The 26,925-nt window shown below is 38.7% G+C and overlaps 3 protein-coding genes across 6 annotated transcripts; all 3 read right to left on the bottom strand.

The window, feature by feature from the left end:
* Positions 1-11,277: 11,277 nt before the first annotated feature.
* LOC144716932 (Translocon-associated protein (TRAP), alpha subunit) lies at positions 11,278-13,980 on the bottom strand. The gene is made up of 8 exons (XM_078592214.1): positions 13,750-13,980; positions 12,968-13,117; positions 12,831-12,881; positions 12,306-12,394; positions 12,049-12,126; positions 11,765-11,968; positions 11,604-11,678; positions 11,278-11,513 (listed from the first exon to the last, which is right to left on the bottom strand). Exons 1-8 carry the CDS (start codon positions 13,814-13,816, stop codon positions 11,463-11,465), a joined length of 765 nt encoding a protein of 254 aa, XP_078448340.1. The 5' UTR covers positions 13,817-13,980; the 3' UTR covers positions 11,278-11,462.
* A 2,523-nt stretch (positions 13,981-16,503) lies between these two features.
* Positions 16,504-25,806, bottom strand: XCT (XAP5 family protein). Of its 4 annotated transcripts, none has more exons than XM_078592213.1 (13): positions 25,494-25,806; positions 25,362-25,427; positions 25,217-25,281; positions 25,020-25,132; positions 24,147-24,216; positions 23,775-23,851; positions 23,604-23,665; positions 23,391-23,522; positions 23,266-23,319; positions 23,113-23,178; positions 22,908-22,982; positions 22,774-22,825; positions 16,504-16,600 (listed from the first exon to the last, which is right to left on the bottom strand). In XM_078592213.1, exons 1-12 carry the CDS (start codon positions 25,662-25,664, stop codon positions 22,775-22,777), a joined length of 1,002 nt encoding a protein of 333 aa, XP_078448339.1. In that variant the 5' UTR covers positions 25,665-25,806; the 3' UTR covers positions 16,504-16,600; position 22,774. The 4 variants fall into 4 exon arrangements, with proteins under 4 accessions (XP_078448339.1, XP_078448337.1, XP_078448338.1 ...); XM_078592211.1 differs by lacking the exon at positions 16,504-16,600 and adding an exon at positions 22,549-22,669; XM_078592212.1 differs by lacking the exon at positions 16,504-16,600 and adding an exon at positions 22,656-22,686.
* LOC144716933 (uncharacterized) lies at positions 18,401-22,405 on the bottom strand. Its single transcript, XM_078592215.1, has 2 exons — positions 20,475-22,405; positions 18,401-20,145 (listed from the first exon to the last, which is right to left on the bottom strand). The coding sequence occupies exon 1, from the start codon at positions 21,577-21,579 to the stop codon at positions 20,863-20,865; it is 717 nt and encodes a 238-aa protein (XP_078448341.1). The 5' UTR covers positions 21,580-22,405; the 3' UTR covers positions 18,401-20,145; positions 20,475-20,862.
* Positions 25,807-26,925: the final 1,119 nt, after the last annotated feature.

Here is a 26,925-nt window from a genome sequence, read left to right as displayed (position 1 = left end):
CCTGCAGAGGTACCCATATTTTTTCGTTTTTGCTTTCTGTCATGTGTGTGGGTGAGTCAGGTATGTGAGTAATTTGGATATTGATGCTTGTTCCACACCTAAAAAATCTAAAAACCTTAAACCATTATATATAAAACCCCTCCTGAATGACTTCCACGGCATGGTTGGATCGGTCTACAAGCACAACCCTTCGGTTGTTCATACTCACCACTTTTTTTTGCCAAAAACAAAGTTTATAAGGCAGAATGTTTTTATATTTTTATGACCTTCATTTTATTTTCCAAGAACTAATTTTATATTTTATGTCTTATTTCCCAACATACAATGTTTCACCATTCAATTATTCAAATTACAACCAATCATTGCTTTCCATAACCATTACTAAAGCTATTCCTTGCAAAAAAATTCCATAATGGCCAATGGTCAACTGAAACATTTATTTAATCCCGAGGATGGCATTGACTTATAAAAAACAGGGTTGATTTAAATAACAACAAATGCAAATATGGTGAGCAATTAAAGTAATATTTAAAGATTCATTACTGATACATTTATAATATATTAAAAACTCAATATTTGTGATGGTGTCTGATAACATGCAATTTACAGTATTATTTTCATACATATTGCATTTTTATTTGTACTAAAATGATTATAAATTCATGATATCATTCTAAAATGAAACAAATTTGTCTTTAGTATATTATCCTGAATTTTCCTGATTTTTACTGAGTTTACTAAAAATTGTTTAGCGTAAAACATGAAAAAAAGAGGCTCTAAAACTGCTTTTAGTAGTTTTTGCAGGTGTAAATTTCCTATTTATTGAAGTTTTGGTATTTTAACATGTCTTGGAAGAACATGGGGTTTTTTGTAATTTTCCAAGTGAAATAAGAGCAGAGGGGCATATATCCAAATATTTCTAGAGTGGCATCCAAATAAAATTTTCCAAAACCAGAGGGGTTTTCTGCAACTTTCATGGAGAGAGAGAATGACAAAAGGGTCAAATGCCTCAGATTTCTCCATTTTCAAACCTTAATATCTGAAGATTCAACCATTGGATTGAGATCAAATGTGGAGGCCTAGTTCTTTATTGTATCCTATTTCCATCCGTATGGATGGATTGACGAGAAGAGACCCAAAATTACGAAAATTAGGGAAAACTTAGGAAAAAATGGGATTTTCTCACACCTCTATCGTAGGTATAAATTTCTAAATTTCTCTCTCTTTTTTCATTCTTGGATTCTCAATCACAATCTGCACTCAAAGGGGATCTCTCCTTAGATCAACTTTTGTTCTGGTATTTTATTTGAGTTTTAGTCTATGTCTTCATTGATCTTGATTTATGTTCTTCTAAATTTCTTTAGCTCGGGCGAAATGTACTCGGTTATGATCAGACTCTATTATCAGATATAAAAATACCCTAAAAATAGATATATTAAATGTCCCTTACCTCCCTCTAAACCTCTACATTCTTCACCAACCATTATTGTTTAAAATCCCTATATTAAGTACTCTTCTTACCTCATTACACTTCTTATTCTAGATCTTCTTTTGAGGATCAGGTTGAACGAATTAAGGACCTATATTCTCTTCATATTCTCTCATCTCACCTACCTCCCTCTTCTCAATTATTTTCCCTTATGATCTCTAAAGATCTACCCTTTTACTTAGAAGGGAAATCAATAGAGATAATCTCTATTTAATCTTGGAGACCAGATCTTCCCTGAATATCAAATATAATCAATATGACATCTATTCAAATTATATTCTAATTATCTTGAACTAAATCCTTGAACTCTACTTCCATGTTGATGACCCCTCTACTTTTCATTTACATCTTAATATAGAGGGTTAATTATAAATATTATTGTATAATTTGATTACAAACAGGGATAGTAATTAACCCATTAAATTACAGTAAAATTCAGCTCATCAGTGTCTATGTCGCATGTATGTAGTTCATACGTGCATAATTGTCGCGCACACAAATGTATGTGTGCGTAAGTATCTATATGGGGATTACAAAAGAGAAAAACATTGAAATGGCACTTGCTGATGTATCATCATGTCTCAAGTTAAATATTTAATTAAATTCTTCTTTCGTTTCTTTTAACACATGGAACTTCTTGAAACTATCAATCTAGAATGATGCAAAAAATATGGGTCAATATGGGAATTGAATGTCAGATAATTTAAAAATCCTAGGTGTAACATGGCAACGGAAGCAATGAGGATTGAAAATAGTTTTAAATTGGGCATCATGTTTGATCCAACTTCAAAGCATGATATCCAAAGTTCAAGAAGGCCAATCAAGCTGAAATTTTGACAGTAGCTTCATCTATCTTCCTTCTTTCCATCCTTGCGCTTGGATATAAAACTTAGCTACTAATTGCTGAAAAAACTATATTTGAACTTGTTTCATACCAGAATAGGATTATTGAAAGAGAGTCAGGTTAAAGCTCCATGAAGTATTCGCTTGGTGTCTTTGGTGATTTAGGATAGTCAACAAACAACAAGAGAGGATTTTCTACATTACCAAAACACAGTTGACGGTTTTCTCCCCATACATTATCTCATCTTTGCCATCTTTCTTAGTGTTTGTTAAGTCACTTACATGAAATACTCTAAGGGAAGACTTGGGGTGAAATAGGTCCTTAAAAAAAAAATTACTCTAATCTAGTTACAGACATGAAATATGTTCTAACTGTCAAGTCTGTAAAATGTTTTACTAAATGACCTCATTGAAATTCAGAGCTTATCTAATTGCCTCATCATCTTCTTAATCTCCTCACCTTCATTCATCCTCAAAATCTCAATATAGAATATTAGAATAGATAAGCAGGTATTATGTCCCGCAGATGTACCTTCTCATGGTTAGTATATAACTTATCCCACCTCTCCTGAGCAGTTTTGAGAAAATTATATCTTATCATGCAGTGAAGGGTCCATGCAACATGAGATAATATTCTGTCCTTGGAGTTAAGTTCTAATTCCATTTCATCGTCCTTATCTAAGTCTGCTCTCAATCCGTCTTACATTATTTTTCATAGTGAGGCATTAATTTCCATAAGAGACATTATCATATTATTCTTCCCATATGAAACATTTGTGACATCAAAAGTATGAGCCCTAAAGTCAATTTCACTATCCATAGGATCTTCTCCTCGACACAAATATGGTTCTACGTATAGGTGGGGGAGGTGTCAATTAGGTTGTTAAAAATTTAGTCACTCTAATCTAGTTAACTACGTGAAATACGCTCTACCTATCTAGGGAACGAGTTAGAACATATTTCACACTCAATTGTTTTATTATACAGTTAATTCTAGTCCCTAATGATGTTCAAGTTTATCCAGTCTGAAGGCATAATTAGCCCCAACCAAACTTTTGTGGATCCCCCATGAAAAACACTTGATAATAAGGGTCTAAAAATGATACCAAGAAAATACAATGTATGATAATTCATGTCCTCCTCAACCCACACATGATTAAACCACGTGATTATGTTATACATCCTTTGACTCAGCTCCCAATGCCTTTTTTATTGAGCCCCCCATATCTTCATGTGGTTTACTCCTAAAGCCTTCTAGGAACAGAAATTTTGCATATTTATTAAATCCAAATACTCACAGATATGAAGATAATTTCAAACAAATTTACTTTCAAGGATATTCCATAAGAAATAATCAGCAAAGGTTTTGAATGGAAAATACTTTAAATGTTCAATTATAAAAACATGGTTCAGTGTACTATGCTTGATGTAACATGAACGGCTCGTGTCACACCACAGGGAGAGGGTGATAGTGTGTGATGCAAACATGGAGGGATGATGTGTTAGTTTAAAACCCAATGAGAAGTACGATGGAAACCTACTGATGTTATTAAAAAGGCAATATGCTGACAAAAAGACTGGCAATAGTGGATTTATTCACTTCAGTTCAGGTGATTTTATTCTGATGAGCCAGGGGTCGGGAAATGGAGAATCAGCATTGACATCAATATTGTAGGTAAAAGCTAGTGCTAAGTTCATTTTCAGACTTTAGGTTGAAGAATATAAAATATTTTACATAAGTAGATAATAAAAGAGATGATAAAATTAAAAGGTAGGTAGAGGATCAAGGAGATCTTGATCATTTTTAAATGATCAGGTATTGAAGTTCCAAGAAGAAAGGGGAATGTCATTTGATAGTGATGAGGAAAAAAAATCTTATTAATTAGGAGAATAAATTAATAAATATGCTGACCAAAACATATTTTATCAATGCTCCTGCTTAGAACTTCCACGCAAGAGCATGTACCTTTCCCCGACTCAAGGTGTCTTGCAACTATCTACAACAATGAAGTTAATCATTGATATCAATGAGAACAATGAAGGTGTCTTGCAACCATCTACAACAATAAAGTTACAAAAATGAATGTTTTTACCTCGTGCTTCATTCCTTCTAAATTTCAAAGAGAACCCTGGGCATGGGTTCCAGTATTTTTTTCAACCCTGGACAACATTTTTGTGCCTCATCCCACTTTTGGGCAGTTTCATTTCACTTTTTAATAGCTTGACCAGCTTGGATCTAATTATTAGCCCTTAGATCAAGTTTTCAGTCCAAGATGGAGTGCCGAGATTAAGCATTGACAGAGAGAATTTTGGTTATGTCTTGGCGATTTTTTTCTGGTACTTGGGCCTCTATTGTCTCCAAAATTATCCCTTTGAACCTGTCACGTTAGGTTTTTGCCCTAATATCTAATGGTAGGCACACATCTCCATCAATAGACACAAGAATGGTTGAATACACAAGGGTCAGGTAATCAGGGAATACAATTTCATTTAAAATATAATTTAAAATAATTATTTTAGGTGATTTATATTTTTATGGATTTTTTAGTAGTTTCCAAAAAGGAAAATAAATGAAATAAACAAAAACTAGTCAAAAATATTTTAAATAAATAAATTACATAGTTATTTTATTTTATAATATTTATAATAATTAAATGTGATTTTTGGATAATTTTTAGGGCCATAAAGTAACATTGAAGAAAACCTTTGGCCACAATTTGTGGGCGGCGGGGCTCCGCCGAGCAGGTAGTAGACTTAAAACACAGTAAATTTTGCTACAGGAGGAATTTTCAGTGCTGTTTGATTTATTGGAAATATTGAAGTGTAGGATATCCTATGGAATTTTTATATAGGAAAAATGTGGATAAAATGAAGACCAAAAATTTGGGAGATCACACAGAACTTGTTGTCACTTCCCCCAAGAGCCAAGTGGTGCTCTTTCTCCAAGAGTCTTGATCACCCTTGAACTCTCTCTCCCACACTCTGGTCGAGAAAGAATGGATCAAAGAAATATGATGCAATAGGCCTCCAACAATAAGTTGTGAGAAGAAATCCAAGATGAGATACAAAGAGAGGGGAGAAGAGAATAAATAGAAGTGCCCTAACTCTCCTCGCCATTGGATTCAATTCCAAGGGCTTGGAGGGCTAAGATTTCTTGATTTCAAGATTGGGCCCACTTACCCTCCTCATATTTGAAACTAGACCTTTCAAATTCAAATTATGGGTTAGTTCCATAATTCTTTCCTTTAGTTGACCTGGTCTTTAAGGATGTTTGAATGGGCTTCTACGATGGGATTCTTGTGTATTGGGCATCCTCTCAGTATCTATTATATGGCTTTGGTTGTGTACTTTTCTTCCATTTGTATCCCAAATTCACACTTTTATTTACCTAGGTCCTGTTGTTCAAATAAAACTTCAACAAGACATGAGAAATCCACTTGATGCTAAAGAGCCAAGTGGGGTCAGTCTCAAAAATCAATAAATATATAAAATAGAGCTTAGGAAAATAAATCATAATTTTCTTATTTCATCCTTAAATTGTGACTAATGCTAGTGCAAATATAAAAAATATGCGGTAAAAATTATGTATAAAAGCATAATTTGATTGATCAAGTTTGATGTTATGACCTATCAATTTGGTTTAATAAATCCCTGATTCATTAATATATGTTATATATAGTTAATCAAGTATGTTACTGATGAAGGAACATAAAGGGTATTAATTTTTGTTGTTATTAATTTTTCGTTTTTATTAATTTAATTTAATAAATAATTTATAAATTTAAAACCTTAAACTGTGATGTATGGCATTTAACAATAGAATTAATTAAAGAGTTAGAAGAGAGGAAGAACATGTATTAAGATAATAATGCTAGTAAGGGATTTTTTATTGCTAACGGTATTACCATGATTTAAATGTAGATAAGGAAATTTTAGGAATAACTACATATTGATGGATAGGTAGAAGAGAGTGAGGTTATTGAAGGTACGAAGAATTGTATAAAAACACAAAAAAATAAAGCAAACATTGAAGGAAATGAGAGAGCTCACAAGATGTTTGTAGAACTGACTAAATGAGAGATATTACTTTGCTAATGTTGATGAAGAAATATCATTATTTTATTTAATTAAAATCAGATAACAATCATAGAATTTTAGGAATTTTAAGATATTTTTATTGAATTAAAAATCAAAGAAAATCAGTTTAAAAATGAGATGAACTTCAAGTGTTCAGTAAAATTCATGACAGAGAAAATATTTTTATAATCAAATAACTTGGGTATTTTATGTTTATGGTTTTCTACTAATGTATGTCTGACATATATGAATATAATTCATCACTTACCAGATCTTGACGCCATGCAGGATGGTTGCCATCAGATGCAAACCTCTGATGATCCGCGGCATGGTCTTTCAGGTTTATCACTCATTTGTCTCATCTTCTATCACTCTCTTGGTGATCTCTCCTGAGGTAAAATCCTGTCACCATCTCTAACCGAAAGAATCGCAATGAAATGAAAAGAAAGAGGAGGATCCTCTCATGTTTAAGTTTCAAGAATCAGTTTCAATTTCAATGAACTCCAAATGACAAACCCAGTATTCATGGGCCAGGAGAGAGTCTATATTCCCCTTTAACCAATATGGGACTTTCCTGGTGCTTTTGTAGGGGGGGTATGAGTTTATTTCTAATTTCTTGTTGCCCGAAATTACCTTTTTCATAGACGAGAATGATGGTCAGGGGTGGAGGCCAATGGTTTTTTCCCTGACCTTTAGATTTTCCACAATTGGGGGTTCAAGGTCTATGATTAAATTGTGGTTGTAGGGTCCCTTATCTTCGGTGGTCCTTCATCCTTGTCATGATGCCCCATCTGCATCGGTGGTCACATGTCCCCTGTGTGTTTGTCCATGTCAGCACCCTATGGGCCATTCGCAGCCTGAAATAAGAAAATAAATAAAATAAAAGGGTGGGTTTGATCTTGACCATTCGTCTTTAGGAGATCCATGGTCAGGATTTAAATGCATTTTTAAAGAAAGCCTGATTTGCGACTAGCTTTGAGCCAGGTTGGCCACAAGCCCATTATAATCGCATTTCTCTTTTTCTCCATGATATGGCCCTGGGGCCACATTCCCTTGGTTTAGGGCCCGACGCGTATTTCTTTGAAATTGCAAAAAGAGTTATACCATATTGAAGAATATTAAAAATTGAAAGCCTATATAAATGCTAAAGCAAATGAAAAGTCAAATTTTAAATAACAATTCCTTGCACACCTGAAAGACCCCTCCATTGATATGTTCTCCTTTTTATCACATTGCTGACCTGCAGCCAGCCTTGGCTGATAGCAGCAGGGTGCAGCCGCGACTACCTTGATGCCTTTAATTACCCCCAGCTCCAGATGTCTTTGCCCTTGTAGCTGCATGCAGCTGCGGCTGCAGCTTCCTTGGTACAACTGGTATTGCGGCTGCAGTTTTGTCAATGCCAGCGGCCATGCGACTACAGCTGCCTTGGCACCAGTTGGCACTGATTGCAGATACTTCACATACCAACTTTTTCTCCATTCCCTTCTCTTATAAAAGTTTCTTACCAATAAAGGGAGGCAATCAAATTAAAATGTTGATATCATAGTTTTGTTTCATTCATGCATAAATATTGCACATTTCAGGAGAAATTAGAAAGCATTTATAGTATGTGAATTCATCCATGAAATTGTATTACAAATCAAACATAATGGCATAAGCGTCACAACTTAATGTCTTAGATTTGATATAAAAATTAAAATCATAAAATGCATGCATGAATTTTTATGTGTCAGTTTCTTAATGAAGTTTTATCAGAATTATGCGGTCATTAACTAGATTAGATTACCTACAAAATGGCCCTAAAGGGTCACTTGCATAATGTTTATAGGACATTTGAGGATACACTTTTAAGTGTACGGATTTATTTTGCAAAATCAAATTATGTTTGACAAGAAATAAATCCCCTAATGGAAAGCAATCAGGTATTATTTCTCTTGGGTGCCATCCATCCCCATCTTTCCTTGGAGCTATTTCCTCCTAGTGCCACAACAACAAAGAGAAGACCATCTTGGATCAATGATAGCGCTACTCAGGCAGGAGACCATGAGATTTGATGTGTTGAGGACTGTGTTTACATCTGGAGGAACTGAAATGATAGTGGATTCAATTCGTACAAGCTGATTTCATCATCGGCATGTTTTTATAATCCTGAAATCTCCTTTTTATTTGTTGAATTCCAATCCAAGAGCTAGATTTAGATCGTTGAACATTCCCAAAATCCAATGAATAATTCATAGGTATTATGAAGATGCCCCCTCCTACGTTTGGCATTTTGCAATCCCCCAAACTCTTCTTTTTCTTAACAAAATCCTCATTTTCTTCTTCTTGTGGTTTCTGTTATTTTTTACATTTTATAAAATTCATGTAAATTAAATAATTTCCAAACAGAAATTTTAAACTCTCTTAGTTTTTTTGGCTCAGAGTCCCACATAATGTTTCAATGTTGCGCGCCTTTATTTCATAATTTATTTAATTATGCAAACACTATGTGTGATACTGTTTTATAATCATGAGAAATTGTGTTGTTTAGTCATAAGGCTTTATAATCATAAGACTTTTTCTTGTTCTCTTGGTTAGGATTCTTTTCTGTGTTTCATTGTATATTCTTATTTAGGTAATCATTTTAATATAAATATATATATTGTTCCAGAAATCTTACAAATTCCTACTATGACTCCAATGAATTAGCATTTAGTCTCTTATTTCCTTTTTATTTTTTAGTGTAAGTGTTTATTAAAATAAAATTCATGAAAAGATAATAAATAGATTCCTTTATTTCATAATTTATTTAATTATGAAAACATTATGTTTAGTCATGAGAAATCTTTTTGTATAAGCATACAGCTTTATAATAATGAGAAATTTTCTTGTTATCTTGGTTAGGATTTTTTCTGTATTTCATTATATATTTTTATTTATTCAATCATTTTAATATATATATATATATATATAATTCCAAAAATCTTACAAACTGCAGAATTATCATTTTGTCTCTTATTTCCTTTTTGTTTAGTCAAAGCGTTTAAAAAATATCATGAAAATATAATATATAGATTCCTTTATTTGATAATTAATTTTATTATGCAAAGATTATGTGTCATACGATTTTATAATCATGAGAAATTTTGGCATTTTACTCATGCTATAATTAGCTTTTTTCATCTCACAAATATCCCTATTGAAACCCAGGGTTTGTCATTTGATTTATCTTGTTATTTTATTTTGAATTTTCAAAATTAATCTAGATCTTGTGAACTAGTTTTTATGTGAAATTTTACTAGTAGTGTGTTTTCAATGATTAAGCATTTGAATTGGGATATGAAGAGAAATCAGGGAATGGCCATATGTCTGGCTAGTGCAAATGAGCTTGGATCGAGTGGCATTTTCCACCTGCAGAATGAAGTAAAAATAATAGTTCTGTTTTTTTCTTTCTTAGCCTTGTTGAAAACTAACTTATTTAGTAGCTTGGGCTGTGGCACTCCCTACACAGTGATGTTTTAGATGCATGGTAATTCAAACTTATCCAAGGGTTGCTACTTCCATCACTATTTGGGTTGCAGCAGAGCTCAATGCGTGCCCAATTCGTAGCATATAAAAGATATATTGCATTAATACAAGAGATATTTGTAGCATGTATTATTCATGTCCTATCGTATTCGTGCCTTATTAAATTAATTGATAGTAAGGCTATAAGATTAACAACTAGTTCATCTTTATAAATTATTGTTATTGTTTATATAATGAACTTTTTAGCATGCATTATTATATAAGTCACAGTATAGAGATCTCAGGTTGGTAGCTTCAAGGATGTGAGTCCACCCCATGTTAACTCCATGAATATTAGGCATTTTCATAATTTAGAGTAGTGGTGGGTATGTCAAGTGAATCCTCATCTTCATTCATTTATATTTTCTTTTCTATCAATCCAATTCTATAGTATTTGCATACAATTTTCTGCTTCCTATCTGACATTATACATCTACATTTAATCTCGCCCTTCACATTTTCTCAAGGCATGGCTTTTTAGGCATTGTAGAAAAGAAAATATTAGAAATATTCACGAATAAATGTATTATAGTCTTGAGAAAGATGTAATCTGGCATGTATTAAAGAGTGATGATAGCCATGGAAATGGGAGACGCACGGTAGTCAGTCCTTTAAATATTTATTCGAAACATAAAAGTGGATTTAAATAGAAGAGAGTCATAACATATAATAGATTTAATTATATTAGAAACACTGAGATATGGCTTTTTAAAAATAAAAACAAAAATATGGCATTTGTAATTAATATAAAATCCATTCAAATATATTTTACTGCAATCTGATACATAATTCAACCCTAAATATATCCTAACTCAATACAATCAAAGGCTTTACGGTCTCAGGCCAAGCTTTGCAATGGTTCTTTTGCAAAGGCTGCAAAAGGACTCCAATAATATAAGTGTGAGAAGATAAATTACATTCACGTTTATGGAACATGCCAGCTGGTTAGCTAAAAGAAGACTGATAGAAAATAAAATATTTAACAATTATGTGATCTTTTTCATAAGTCCCAACAGTGAGAGTGACAAGTTAATAAGTACATTAAAAAAGTTGAACAAATAATAGTTGTCATTCATACAATTAGAAATACCCAGGTAGGCATTCCAACATATTCATATGGCACAGTTTAGGTAAAAATGTCTTCAATGCATCCTGGCACTTCATGTCCACCATATGATTGCGACATTAATTGTTTACAATTAAACATAATGCTGGTAATAGACATGACAGAAATTACATTAATATTATAGCAAATATTCACCATTTATAGGAGCTTATATGTACCGACGATTTGATGGCATTTTTTCATGTTTAAGGTGAACTTAAGACAAAAACAAAATGGAATGAACTTTTAGGTCAAAATCTTCATGGGAATCCAAATGATATAGAAACAGGGGAAAAAACTTAATGGTCAGAGTTTAAGTTGAGGCTACTTTGATTCTCTTCCCTCTCCAGAGCAAAGCTCTTTAGCTGTTTGGGCTCCTACGAGATCGACCCGCCATCTCCTTCACTTCTTCTTCTTTGACTTGCTCGATTGCGACTGAGCAAATGAAGTTCCCTGAGAAAGGCAGGAATAATCATAAATCATCTCTCTCTGTCTACCTCAGCCTCTATCTCTCTCTCTAGAAGAAGGGGAGAAATAACATACTTCCAGCCATTCATCAATGGATGAGTCGGTCGCCCCGGTCCCAACCTCAACCTTGGGTGCAGTCCTCTTTGTTTTCTAGAGAGAGAAATTAAGGAGAATGAAGATCTCTCTCTCATGGCAACGATGGGTATAATGCATAATATGCAGAGATTTGAGCCTACCTTGGAAAGGCTCTGAATCCGCCCGTAGGCCCATAAACCAAAGAGGCCCACGAGGCCGAGCGCGAGCGTTACGAGGAAGATAGATTCAATACTCAAGAAACCGCCCGCTTCGATGACTTCGATAGTACCGTTGAAGAATGTGCTCTGGAACGGGTGCTGGTCTACCTCATAGAAAATTTTGCCCACAAGGTCAAAAGTCCCAGGCTGCAATCAGGCAAGAAAAGTCAAAAATGTTCGCCTCCAAATTTATATATTTTATTTTAAAGGCTGGATTATTTATTAACCTGAAGGTATTTGCTGACAGCAAAGACATAAGGGTATGACGCCTGCGTTGATGGGGGGACTGTGGCGTTGAAGAACTCCTGAAATTTTAATATTGACTACATCATGAAGAATACGCGAAAAAATAACGACAATGAAAAGGGTTATGTTTTAAATTTATTAAATTAAAGAACACGTTCTCTGAAGATCAATAAACTAAATAAGATTTCCGTACAATAACTCAAGATCAATATTCTAAGTTGGATTCCCAGTCTATTACCTGCACCGTGAGATTTTGGATGAGCATTTGGTGATCAAAAGAAAAGTGAACACTGGCCCTGATGGAAAAAACTTTTACGGCGGATTCACCTGAATCAAGCAAAAAAATAAAACAGACAAGTAAATAAATCAAAAAACTGACGCGTGCAGTTGCTTCAAATAAAGAATATTGAGGAAATCCTACAGAAACTGATAAGAAAGCATAAATTAGATCTTGGAAAACTATTATAAAGCATAAACGCAAAAAAAGAACAGGATGTAATCTTTGATTCCACCTCTAGCATACCGAAATAGAAACGAATATAATTATTTACTTTAAGTGCGGTCCAGGTCCCATCTTCTGGGGAAAGTTTAATTTTAATGTTGAGGATATTCTGGTAATAATACCATTAGACATTGTCCACGACAATATTCAGTATTCTTTTCAAGACTATTAAAAGAGAGGCACGAAACTTAAACAGAAAAACTATACTTAGGACAGAGATTAATGTGGATCAATCCCCAGGGCTGTGCTCGAATTAATTACCATGATTGTCAACTCCAACCAAAAGTTCAGTTTCTTCACCGGCAGTCACAACTGCAAACCAAAGGAGATCAAAATAAATAATGTGGATCAGTCATAATAAAAACAAGCGGCAACTCAGAAACATCAGTCAGGCTTACATCGAGGTGAGTTTTTAGGAAAAACAAAAGCTGTATCCACCCCAGGAGCAGAAGTCAAGAAAACATCGCTAAAGTCTTGGACTTTGTCATTATTTCCACCTTGAGAAACTTCGGAAGCATCTTCCCCAGCATCGGATTGGCATCTAGCAACTGAATATTGCAATTCAAAACACAAGAAAGTTATTTTTATCAAGCAGGGAAATCTAGAAGCAGAAATCACAGCAAAACAACAATATTATTACGTTAAATCTCAGGATATCATATACCGTTAAAATTGAAGTCCATTCGAAAGAAATTTCTCTCATAGAAAACAAATCGATGGTTAGATGATCCAGATCGGGAACAGAAATTATGAAGCAAGGCCATCAGAAGTTTGAGCCATAACGTTATAATGCGATAGATCGTGTGCATATCTCGAAGGTGCACTATCAAATAAATTGAACCAAAATCATCACGCATTCTACAACCGGAAACCGGTCGCGGAGAAATCAAGCAGCGTTACGACGAGAAAAAATCAATAATTCCTAAACGACCACAAAAAACCCAAGCAAAGAAACCGGAATCCGCAAATTAAAAGCCTACATTCGTGATTGCGGGGCACCAGGAGCCGGCACAACAAAAACTAAAACCTCCACAGACCGGATCGAGAGAGAGCAGAAAGAACCACGTCCGATCTACCAAAAGCAGCATCAGATCTCGCATGCAAGATCAATTCCAACGAATTAAGAGAAAGAGAACAGGTAAAGAGACAAATCTACGAGGAATAAACTGATAAAACGAACCTCGCCCGAGCGGAGCGGCGAAGAGGATGAGAGCAAGAAAGGCCGCGAAACGAACGCAGATCGCCATAGATCTGGTCGGATTTCAGCCTAGAAAAACGAATTCCAGACGAGAATTGAACGATGAGCAGAAAAATACTACGGCCTTCCCCGTAGCTCGGCTTCTCAATCTCCTCCGATCGAGACGAGGAGTGGACAGCAGCAGAGAAGGAGAGAAAACCCTATCGAGCTACTTGGCAGGCCCTACACGGCATAGATCTATTCTCAAACCGTGGGAAATTTCGTTGACTTGATTTTGCGGACGGATGACGATTCTGGAACAGCGCAAGTGGGGTTCGGGACGTTCTGGATGGGACGGGACGGGACGGGGATGATGACGACTCTCTCGCTCACTTGCAGTCTCTCTTTCTCACTTGCACTCTCTCTCACTTGCACTCTCTCTATTTCTCATTTGCACCCTCTCTCACTATCTCTCTTTCTCATTGCACTCTCTCTCACACTTGCACTATCTCTCTCTCTATCTATATATATTGTATTATCTCTCTTTCTCACTTGTTCTCTCTCTCTTTCTCTCTCGCGCTATCTCTCTCTTTCTCACTGGCACTCTCTCTCTCACTTGCCCTATCTCTCTCTCTCACTTCCACTATCTCTCTCACACACACCTGCACCATCTCTCCCTTTCTCTCTCTCTCACTTGCACTATCTCTCTCTCTTTCTCCTCTCTCTCTCTCTCTCTTATTTGCACTATCTCTCTCTTTCTCTCTCTCAGTTGCACTATCTCTCTTTCTCTTATTTGCACTATCTCTCTCTTTCTCTCTCCCACTTGCACTATCTCTCTTTCTCTTACTTGCACTATCTCTCTCTCTCTTTCTCTCTCACACTTGCACTTTCTCTCTCACACACATGCGCTATCTTCATCTCTTTCTCTCACTCACACGATCGCACGATCTCTCTCACACTGGCACTATCTCTCTCTCTTTCTCTCTCTCACTCACTTGCACGATCTCTCTCTCACTTGCACTATCTCTCTCTCACTCGCTTGCACGATCTCTGGCTAACTTGCACTAACTCTCTCTCTTTCTCTCTCACTCACTTGCACGATCTCTCGCTCGCTTGCACTATCTCTCTCTCTCTCGCTCACTTGCAGGATCTCTCTCTCTCTCTTTCTCTCTCACTCGCACAATCTCTCGCTCATTTCCACTATCTCTCTCTCTTTCTCTCTCTCACTTGCACTATCTCTCTCTCTTTCTCTTTCTCGCTCACTTGCACTATCCCTATCTCTTTCGCTCTCTCAGTCACTTGCATGATCTCTCGTTCACTTGCACTATCCCTCGATATTTGTATATATTATTTGAGGGTGTGCAAGATAAAGCTTCTATTGAATACTAAAGATATGCATTACCATTGAAAGTGCAGGCCCACTGCAGTTTCCTTCAATTGTATCCCGAGATAAAACTTGTGTTAGTATCCTGATATTGAAGATGTCGAAATATTCCCAGGAACACACGAAACAAAGGTATGAATTGGGTACATGAAAATGGAAAAGAAACGTTGGAAATTCTTCAAAAGAAGGTTTTTCTAGATCTACTGGAGTAGATTGATATTGCCCATCTATTGAAAGTAGATCTTGGTCCATGGAACCCCAAGAATGTAGGAACTCTAACCTATCTAATGAATATTAGGTCAAATATCAGATAAAAGTAGGACCCGCATTACCTCTCTCCCTTTCTCTATACCTATCATTCTCCCTCTCTCTTTATCTCTCTATAGATCTCCCTCTCTCTCTCCCTTCCTCCTCTCTGTCTCTAACCCTCTCTCTCTTTCTATCTCCCCCTTTATCTATCTATCTCTATCTCTCTCTGTGTGTCCCCCTCCCTCCCTATCCCTCTTTCTCTTTCTCTCTCTCTCTCCTTATATGTCTCTCTCCCTATCTCCCTCTCCCTCTATCTCAGTCTCTTTATCTATCTCTCTCTAGGTTTAGATTTCACCACCGCTAGTCAGAGCTGTCGCTGCCAACTTGACCATGTGAAGAGGGAGAGAGAGAGAGGGAGAGAGAGATTTTATTATCTATAATTTTTTGGCAAAATTAGACCCAACATATTTATATCATAACTTCTTTTTTCATCATCAAATATTTTGTCGTCCATGAAAGCAGTCTCATCCCATCACCCATCTGAGCCCACCCATCAACATCATGTCATTATGTCCTCAATCATGTCATCCATCACTTTCACGACCTCCCCAACGGCCATCCATCACCATCGCATCATCCATCATGCCTCCCTCACCATGATGAAAGATGTGACAGATGGCCCTTGCAAAAACCTGTGTAAGACCTAGGCCTCGTAAATTGGAGGACACATTTTTCATCACTAAATGTCGGATGTAGGGTTTGACGGTCCCAATCCAGTCCGGGTTTCTAACAAAGACTTCTGTTTGGTTTGGGTCCGTTCTTGTTAGGTCTTGGTCTAGTCCAGACCGATCCCGGTCTAGCCGGATTGACTAGCCATTGTCAAAAGTCAAAATAGAAAATTTATGTTCAGAATAATGTTAAATACCCCCTAAATAAAGTGGGTGCCCACGGATGGTCAAATATATGGCGTCCAGCTGAGCTCAATAGAATTCTCTCCGTCGAGTTGGATTTAATATTTTTAGACATTTATAAAAAATATAAAATAAATATAAAATAATGTACTTACAGTTCTGGTTCGGTTTAATCCTTGGACGTAAACCTGTTTGAAAAATCAGTCCACCCTCAGATGGAGGACCTACGGTCCCAGTTCAGTCGGGTCAAACCAAACCTCGGTCCTCAATATCCAACCCTAGTCGGATGACACATCAATAGTTTTCCAACCTGGACATGGTAAAAAAGGATCAAGAACAAATGACAGTTATATTCGGATGACCAGAGTACATTCAGTCATCAATTCAGAGGTTTAGATGTCTTCAATTTCATAGTCTCTCCGCATTTCTTCATTGTCACCATTTCGTCATCAGTTTGTATTTTAGTCATACTTCCTACAATCAACCATCCACCAGTCTGACAGATGATGAAACATGTCAATAATGAAGAGAAAAGAGAGGGGAAAGAGTGACACAGCCAGGAAATTGGGGCAAAAAACATCATCAATTATTTTCTTCAACAGGCCCCTTTATACACCTTTAAACTAGAGAGAGAGAATCCCCTTAGCGGTCATATTTTTGAAAAATATGACCGTTGAAGGAGATAGCTGTCCAACGGTCAGAATTTCTGACCGTTGGAGCCTGGGCCTGAGATATCTCAGACCCAGTAAATATTAGGCTCATAAAGGGCCTAATATTGGCCTTACTCGGACCTCCCACTAATGGGCCCTTAATGGGCCCTTAGTGGATAATTAGTGGGCCCTTAATGGGCCCTTCATTTTAGGTTAGTCTTTTATTCATAATCCTAGAGTTAATCTATTACATTTTACACAAAGGCCTCGGGCCCATTGGTTAGCTTAAATCCTAACACATATCTTCCATGATCTAACACCCCCCCGCAAGTTGGGTATAGATGTTGATCATGCCCAACTTGGACACCAACGCCTGAAATTGAGGGCCTGGGATGCCTTTCGTGAAGATGTTCGCGGTCTGCTCCAGCGTAGGTACATATTGTGGGACGATATGCCCCTCATCAATGTTCTGCTTGATGTAATGTCTCGCCACCCGTGCGTGCTTTGTGCGCTCATGTTGGACTGGGTTCTTCGCCATTGCAATGGCTGACTTGCTGTCTAACTGCAAAATCATACCCTTACAGTTGTATAAGTGTAGGTCCTTCAAGATGCCCTTGAGCCACATGCCTTCGCAGACCCCCTTCTTCAAGGCTCGAAGCTCTGCTTCAGAACTTGAGAGGGAAACTTCCTTCTGCTTCTTGCTTCACCATGTAACGAGGTTACCACCAAGGAAGCTGCAGAACCCAGAAGTAGAGCGGTTGTCTTCGAAGGACCCTGCATAATCAAAGTCAGTGTATAAAGTAATACTTGGCTCACCTCCTGTTCGGAAGAATAGTCCCTGTCCAATAGTTCCTTTTAGATAGGCTAAAATTCTGTCTGTTGCGCCTTGATGAGACTCCCGTGGGTCGTTCATGAACTGGCTCAGGGAGTTCACTGCAAATACAATGTCAGGTCTCGTATGATTGAGGTACAGGAGCTTACCAATGAGTCTATGAAACGATGTCTTGTCCACCGGAGCATCCCTCTCATGCTGATGTGCCTTTAGTTTGACATTAATGTCAACTGGTGTGGCGGCTGGGCGGCAGTCCAGCTTACCGGTTTCTTTCAACAGATCTAGGATGTACTTGTGCTGAGACAGTACAATCCCAGTCCCTGAGTAGGCAACTTCAATTCCTAGAAAATAGGTTAGAGGCCCCAGTGATTTAATATCAAATGATGACGATAGGTACCTTTCCAGTTTCTGAATTTCTTAAATCGTCATTCCCTGTTATAATTATATCATCCACATACACAATTAATATTGCTACCATACCTTCCTTACCATGTTTTATGAAGAGTGTATGGTCTCCTTCACTCTGAAAGTATCCTTGTCAGCATGGCCTCGAGAACTTTCCGAACCATGCTCGGGAGACTGCTTAAGTCCATATAAAGACTTTACGAGGCGGCAGACGTTCCTGGGATTGTCGCTCACCTGATATCCAGGAGGGTGTGCCATATATACCTCCTCTTCAAGTTCTCCATGTAGGAAAGCATTCTTCACGTCGTACTGGTGTAACTTCCACTTGTAGATTGCTGCCAGTGCAATCAGAATTCTGACCGTGTTTAGTTTTGCAACAGGGGCGAACGTTTCATTGTAGTCAATCCCATATGACTGCGTATACCCTTGGGCCACCAGTCTGGCTTTGTGCCTTGCTATTGACCCATCTGAGTGGTATTTTACCGTAAAGACCCATCTACAACCGACTACCTTTTTTCCCATTGGAAGGGTACCAACCTCCCAGGTGCCGTTCTTCTCAAGTGCTTCCATTTCCTCGTCCATTGCCTTTCTCCATTCTGGGGATGTCAGAGCTTCTCTGACGTTCTTTGGGATAGACACAGCTATCAAGGCCTGCACCACTTGATTATATTATGGGGAAAAACGACTATAGGAGACATAGTTGCTTACCGGATATAGTTTGGTCTTCGTACACTTTCGGGTACCTTTACTAACTGCAATCAGCCATCCATGGTTGCTTTGATTTGCTTCTTCTGCTGATATTTGTTCTTCGCTTACGGCATCCACTACCGGGTGAGGTCCCTCTTTTTCTGTCATATCCGGCACAGTGTTTTCTTCACTTTCCTCTTCACTATCCCTTAATTCTAGCAATCGACTGGACTTCCCACCTTCCGCATCTCCTTCCTCTGATTCCAAGTAATCTCCACATCTATCTGCTGTCCCATAAAACATTCTGACTTCGTCGAATTGCACATCTGCAGAAACGTACACTTTCCTTGACTCCGGATTATAGCACTTATACCCTTTCTACGTGGTAGAGTAACCCAAAAACACACATTTCACTGCCCAATGATCCAATTTTCCTGCATTGTGGACATAAACATACACAACACAGCCAAATACTTTGGCCGGCAGGTTAGTCTTTAAAGTTATGTTAGGAAATTCAGAGGATAAAATGTCAATTGGGGCCTTGAGTCCCAATGTCTTTGATGCTGTCCTGTTGATGAGGTGTGTGGACGTAGCTACTGCCTCAGTCCAAAGGTGTTTAGGGCAATTTCCTTGAAACAGGAGTGCCCTGGCCGACGTCATAATATGACCAATTTTCCTCTCAGCAAGCCCGTTTTGCTGAGGGGTATTTACACATGAAGATTGATGGACAATTCCCTTCATTTCCATGTAGTTGTTTACTTCTCCGCAGAAGTATTCCTTGGCATTGTCGGATCTCAGACATTTAATTCTTTTTCCAAACTGATTTTGAATCATTTCGCAAAACAACAGAATAATAGATGGTACTTCTGCCTTTGATTTCATTAGGTATACCCATGTATACCTCGTGAAATCATCTACAAATAGGACAAACCATCTCTGGTGTAATAATCCAGATATGGAACAGGGGCCCCATACATCACTATGAACACACTCGAAGGCCAAGGAGGCTCTGTGGTTCGTACTGACGTATGGGGACCGTTTAAGTTTAGCGAATTGGCAACTCTCACAAATTAAGTTTTCAAAACAAATTCCATTAAACAAATGAGGATGCAATTGTTTTAAGGTATGAAATGAGGGGTGTCCTAATCTTCTATGGAGAAGGATGACCCGCTCCTCGCTCTGGGCAGCATAGACCATCGACTCCCCCCCTCCTTCCCATGATTCATCTAGCAGGAGAAGACCGCCTCTCCGGCTAACAGATGAAATCTTTTGTCCGATGTCCTTTACACATAAAAAACAACAGTCAGAATCCAAGGAGAACCGCCATCCGGTATTCTCCACAAGCTGGATTAAAGACAAAAGATTTGCCTTCAATTCAGGTACGTGGAGTACCCCCTTCAGGACTTTCCCTTTAATGAGGATTGTTCCTCTTCCCTCTACCGGTAAGACTCCTCCATTGGCAGTGAAAACTTTAAGATTTCCTTTTTCAAACTCGTAAGTTCGAAATAAGGATCTGTGGGGTGACATATGGTCTGTCGCCCCTGAATCCAGCACCCATGATACTGAAATAGGTTGAGAATTTGTAAAAGTAGTAAATGCAAAACACTTACCAGACTGCACGAGGGACGTTGAGCTCATTTTCTGCAGGATTTTGCTTACTTCCGCTTGAATCATTTTCTGGATGTCGCTCCCGGTTTCCTCCTTCTCGGTGGAGGGTGGTTGGTCTCCCTCGCTGGCCACATAGGCCTTCTTCTACTGGCCTGGGTTCCACGTCCCTTTCTTGATCTGCTCCTCCTTCCACGCCAGCCTTCGGCAGTCTCACTTGATGTGCCCGGACTTTCTGCAATACCCGCAGATAAGTTCTGAGGTATTACCTTCCTTTGGAGGGGCTTTGGGTTGCTGGGGAGGTGCCGCAGGCTGGGGCTCTCTTTTTGCTAGGTGGGCTGCAACGGTAGGCTTGGGAGTTTCTCCTCCCTTGCTACCTAACTTCTTCCTGCTTTATGCTCCTTGGAGTTCTGAAATTGCCTCTGCTAATGTGGAAAATCTTTCCCGGTGTAGCAGCTGGCTCCGGAGGGTCTCATACTCGGAGTTGAGGCCCATTAGGAACTGTAGAGTTCTGAACTTCACCTCTCGGATGTACGAGGGGGAATTTTTATCCCCTGTGGGCCACAAGAGATCCAATTCCCGCCAAATCGCCTTTAGCCTTGCTGAATAGGTGGAAACTGTCAGATTTCCCTGCTTTAGTGTCCGCTCTTGCTCGCGGAGATCATAGACACGAAAGTCGCTGTGCATTTCTGCACACGATCTGTTTACCTCTAACCAGAGGTCTCGGACGCTGTCGATCAAAAGATAATCCTTCTTCTGTTCATCCTCCATGTTCTTTATCATCCAGTTCGTAATGAGAGCCTCTTCCGACTCCCATACCTCCAATCCGGCATCATCTTCTGATTGAGCTTCTCCTGTCAAATGTCTCCCAAGATAGGCTGCCTTGAGAGCTCTTTGTGCCATAGTGACCCATGTTTGGCCATTTATGCCGTTGTACTTCATGTCCAGGTCGGGCAGGACAGGCCTTCCCTGGACTGGTGTGGTGAACTGCATGGCAGCGGCTGAAACACGAACTGCTGGAGCTGCTGCTGGAGTGGAGGCAGCTAGGGAGGCTAGCTCCTCAGCTTCTTTTTCTGCTCTGGCTGTTGCTCTGGTTCTGGATTTTCCCATAGAATTTTAGGGAAAGGAACACAGAAATCTGAGCTCAAACAGAGCCTTAAACAAAGCTTCAATGAAGACTGCGATCAGGGCTTCAATAGACTTCGATCAGGGCTTCAAACAATGCTGCAGCATGCTCAGATCGATCTCTGCTCTGATACCATGTCAATAATGAAGAGAAAAGAGAGGGGAAAGAGTGACACAGCCAGGAAATTGGGGCAAAAAACATCATCAATTATTTTCTTCAACAGGCCCCTTTATACACCTTTAAACTAGAGAGAGAGAATCCCCTTAACGGTCATATTTTTGAAAAATATGACCGTTGAAGGAGATAGCTGTCCAACGGTCAGAATTTCTGACCGTTGGAGCCTGGGCCTGAGATATCTCAGACCCAGTAAATATTAGGCTCATAAAGGGCCTAATATTGGCCTTACTCGGACCTCCCACTAATGGGCCCTTAATGGGCCCTTAGTGGATAATTAGTGGGCCCTTAGTGGGCCCTTCATTTTAGGTTAGTCTTTTATTCATAATCCTAGAGTTAATCTATTACATTTTACACAAAGGCCTCAGGCCCATTGGTTAGCTTAAATTCTAACACATCTTCCATGATCATTTAAGGTCATTGTCACCATTTCGTCATCAGTTTGTATTTTAGTCATACTTCCTACAGTCAACCATCCACCAGTCTGACAGATGATGAAACAGATGACAGATCGCAACGAAACAGGTGACAAACTCTAGTGGGAACCGTAGAACAGACACCAGCCCAGCCTCGTCATATCCTCCCAGGTTACAAACAGCAGGGACTGAAAGGCCGTCACTTCGATGACGGAAATGATTCACAATCATTTGGTCTTTCGGTTGCGATGGATGACGGAATAGACCGAAACAGATGACAGTACTGTAGAACCAACACCAGCACAGCCTCATTGTATCCTCCCTTGACCAAAATTATTGTACTCGGGGGATGGAGTATGTAAATGGCAGTTACAGACGGATGGGACAGAACTGAACGGCTGTCCATTCTCTCATCCTCAGTTCATCATTTTGTCTGGACCGTCTTCTCTCCACAATTCCCATCATCACCATTCAATCATCAGTCCTGTTCAGTCATTCATTCTATTTCAAATTTTAATATAAACAGAGATCTAACAGGAATTGATCGAAAAGGAGAAGACCCCTTCCTTTCTCGAAGGAATTCCTTACATCACTCGCCGTGGATCGTGTATCGCTCCCATTTCTTGGTCGGATCGTAGATCTGAAGAGTGAGAAAGAAGATCAATAACTGGAAGGAAGGGCAAGAAAAGAGGAGAATCTAGGGAAGAAAGCAAGAATCTCACCTCCCAGCGGGAGGCAGGGAAAATGTGCTTGTTCTTCTCATACCAGTGCCTCTCCACCACTTTCCCCGCATGAGACTGCAAACGATTACAACTTAACTGTTGATCATCAACGATTCCTATTCTCTTTCTAATCAATATTTTAAGATTCCTCTGATTTTGCTTTTTCTAGATTTTTAGAGAAGATTATGAGAAGGAAATGACAAACCTCGTCCTTCTCAATCCTGGCGTCGGCAATCGTTCGAACATCCTCATGAACATCGAAGTGGAAAAGCTATCAAATGAAAATTTTTCAGGTTTCAGAACGGAAATCAGCTCATCCAGCAAAAGGAAAAGCAAGAAAATTGGGAAACAAACTCACAGGTCCACTCTTTCCCCTCGCTTTGTTGACGATTAGCTCATAAAAACTGTGTTGCTGAAGAGAACATGACGAATAACCATCAAATAACCATCAATTTTTGAGAAAACTGATAAAGCACAACTTACGTGAGGGATGATCAAATCTTCCTTCACATAGAGCAAATTTTCAACCGAGGTTGTGCGGACTTCTCTAAATTCAGGGGCGAGCTGCAGCTGGACAGCTCGAAGAAACTCTCCGATGGTGTCACCTTTGCGCACCTGCAGATTTTAATTTGATCGTTAGAATTTTTTTTTGATTGAGAAAATAACAAAAGAATTGAGAAATGCATGCTCACTAACCTTGATAACTCTCCTATGACCTGCTCCATCCCAGTAACTGTAAGTAATTTCTAGAGGCTCATCTGAAGGGAAGAATTAAAACCATGTAAGAGAAACGCTCACATCTCTGCAAAACTTTTTTTTTGAACAAATCTCTGCATAACATTAATACAAACAAAGAAAAAATAGTACTTCGGATAAGTTCTTGTTCACGGAACCACTGCTTGCGCAGCCGTTCCCTCTCTGCTTCTTCCTCTGCCTCGCGCTCACTGAGTGATCATAGAAGTCAAGCAGGATTAGTCAAAATAAAAACACTAGTCAAGATTTTGATAAAGCAAGAAAATGGATAAAATAAATGATAACACACATCTAAAATAACTAAATTAGGGGCATGGCTTATGAATTAGTATGCCCTTGCTAAGGTAAACGCAATGATTCATTCATTTAGATAATGTCAAACAGAGACAAAAAAATATAAAAAAAAATCAGAACAATAGAAGTAAAATATTATTCTACTATTATTTTTCGTTTTTGGCATTTGCAAGGTACTACTGCAGACAATACCTGTCTGGTAAAAAGCTTGTCTCCACTGTTGGATCCTTGCCAAACTTCCCGTGTCTGACTATATCGTCCCCTGCACAACACGTTTCAAAAATTAAAATATTTTTTTGAAAAAAAAAATTATACATATAGATATACATATTTTTTAAAAATCCACTGTTGGGACTTTCTCAGTCTTAGAACGTCTAACCGTATCTTCCCTGCATGTTATATCATTTAAAATGTGATAGAATTGAAGAAATGTACGACGATTGAACTTGGTAATTAAGACTCCCATAAAGAAGAATAAATAAAGCGTTTTCCCCAAGCTTCTGAAGGTCTAACCTTACCTTTACTTCACATGACGTACATTCAAGAAACCAAGAAAAAGGGACTACTGACTAACTAGCCAATTCAACTCAGAAATTAAAACCGACATAAAAGACATTAAGTATTCATAATTTAAGGAGAACACAAGAGAATTTTAAGAGCAAATCCTACGAGAAGAAAATCATAGACATCACTAATGCCTCGAAGAATTGATATTTGGCTAATATTATGACATTTAGTGTTGCTCATCTTACCTAATGAAATGGGAAATTCAGAATAATGGAAGCGTAATGATAGGTGACTAACCATTATAAAGTTGACGTTGGTAGACAACGAATTTGGATGACAGCAGTAGTAAATCAAATGATAGCTTGTTAAACGTTAACATCAATGACTCACGAGATGAGATGGAAATATAAAATGCATTCACATCGACCACACACGAGATAAAACAAATATGAATATATAGTCATCAAACCATTCTAAAAGTAACATGTAGACCAAGATAGTTCACAAACTCTTCACCAAGAACCAATTTATTAAAGACAATTAAAGTAATGGCCTCACTATTTTCCACAATATCTTCGTCGCTCCCGTTGTCAACCTCATCAAAAAAAGACAACCGTGACGTTCCCTTCACCCTCCGTTTCTTTCTTTTCTTCAGATGAAGCTCCTCCTCTCTGCAACAGAGCAATAAAAAGAATTTTGAATTTCAGTAAAAGAGTAAGAGAGAGTCATAATCCGACAAAACCTGGATAACTAACTCCTGCTGCAATTTTTGAAGTTTTTCCTTCTCCTCCTCTTCAATCTTGTTCTTAATGTTCACCCTCTATAACCCAACAAAGCGAGAAGAGAAAATTGAGAATCCAACACTTGCAAAACGAGAGAATCAAAGAAAAATCCGCTGACCTTCTCCACATACTGCTCCCGGGTAACAAGTCCAACAGTTTCCTTCTTAAACGCAGACTCTAAAACCTGAAAATCATGAGAAAGAATGAACCCAGTTCCCAAAAAACTTCAAATTGCAAGGGATAGAAGAACCTCAGAGGTGCTGGAACCGAATTGAAGGAGCCCAGTCTGGCCTCCAACAGAGGCCGTCTTGTTCTTCAGTTCTTGGATCTTTCTGCGCTCGGCCTCTCGCTGCTTTTCGAGCCGTCGGATCCTGACGGCGTCCTGGGCAGTTCCCACGTACCCATCTCCCATGCCCGCCATGGCCGATCAGCTCTCAAGCTGCGTCCTTTCCCCCTTCTCAATGCTCACAAGGATGAACGGAGTTATGGGTTTGCGTCCAAAGCCTCGGTCCCCTTGAATTGCCCTCTCCCTGGGCGACCTGTTACCGCCAATGCACTATGCTCCCCTTGGGCTTATGGGCTTATGGGATCTCGGTTTTTAGTAAAGACCTAAACCTTACCTAAACATTTGGTTGGTTCGAGTCTGCGGGGGCAAAGTCTCAGGACTAAAAAATCATCCCGGCCGCGAGGTTGGACAAAAATCGGGACAGAAATTCGTCCCGAGTTTTAACGGACGGGATGGTTTTCGTCCACTCGGATAAAAAACCGTCCCGTCCACGTCTCCGCACTGATTCCGGACGTCGGACTGGATGATATTCGTCCCGTCCCGTTCATCGTCCACATCCCAAACAATCTGGAACTATACTAGTGCAGGGACGTGGACGGGATGGTTTTTTCGTCCCAGGACGAAAAAATCGTCCCATCTGCAAGGTTGGACGAAAACCGAGATGGAAATTTGTCCCGAGACGAATGGACTGGATGGTTTTCGTCCACTCGGACGAAAAAACCGTCCCATCCGCATCCCTGCACAGATTCAGGACATTAGACGGGGCGATCTTCGTCTCGTCCTGTCCATCGTCCACGTCCAGGAAGATCCGAAACAATACTAGTGCAGGGACGCGGACGGGACGGTTTTTTTGTCCCAGGACAAAAAAATCATCCCGTCCGTGAGGTTGGATGAAAATCGGGACAGACATTCGTCCCGAGACGAAATGGACGGGACGGTTTTCGTCCACTAGGACAAAAAACCATCACATCCGGATGTCTTGGACGAAAAAACCGTCCCATCCACATCCCTGCTCTGATTTTGAATGTCAGAAGGGACAATCTTCGTCCCGTCTTATCCACGTCCCGGACGATCCAGAACTATACAGACGAGTCTGCGGCCAGCAGTTTATTATTCTCTTACTTATTAAATATAATATTATTGTCATTAATCATACTAGTGTGGCCCGCTCGCAATGCTCGCTTGGGTGGAGAGAAATTTCAAAATTCTTAAAAGTAATTCTTAAGTATCATTGAAATGCTCGCAATTTCAAAAACTAAATTTGAATTGATCTTCTGACCGAATTCTTAAAAGGGAAATTTGAATTGTGCATCCGATCGGATATTCGAAACTAACTTAATATTGCTTTTGAGTGCATTTTCAAAAACGAAATTTAAGTTATGCCCGATTGAAATTT

Source organism: Wolffia australiana, chromosome 2 (genome assembly GCF_029677425.1).
Source record: "Wolffia australiana isolate 7733 chromosome 2, ASM2967742v1".
NCBI classification, from domain to species: domain Eukaryota; kingdom Viridiplantae; phylum Streptophyta; class Magnoliopsida; order Alismatales; family Araceae; genus Wolffia; species Wolffia australiana.
The sequence above is the reverse complement of the archived record's forward strand: the minus strand, read 5'-3'. Positions and strand labels throughout refer to the sequence as shown.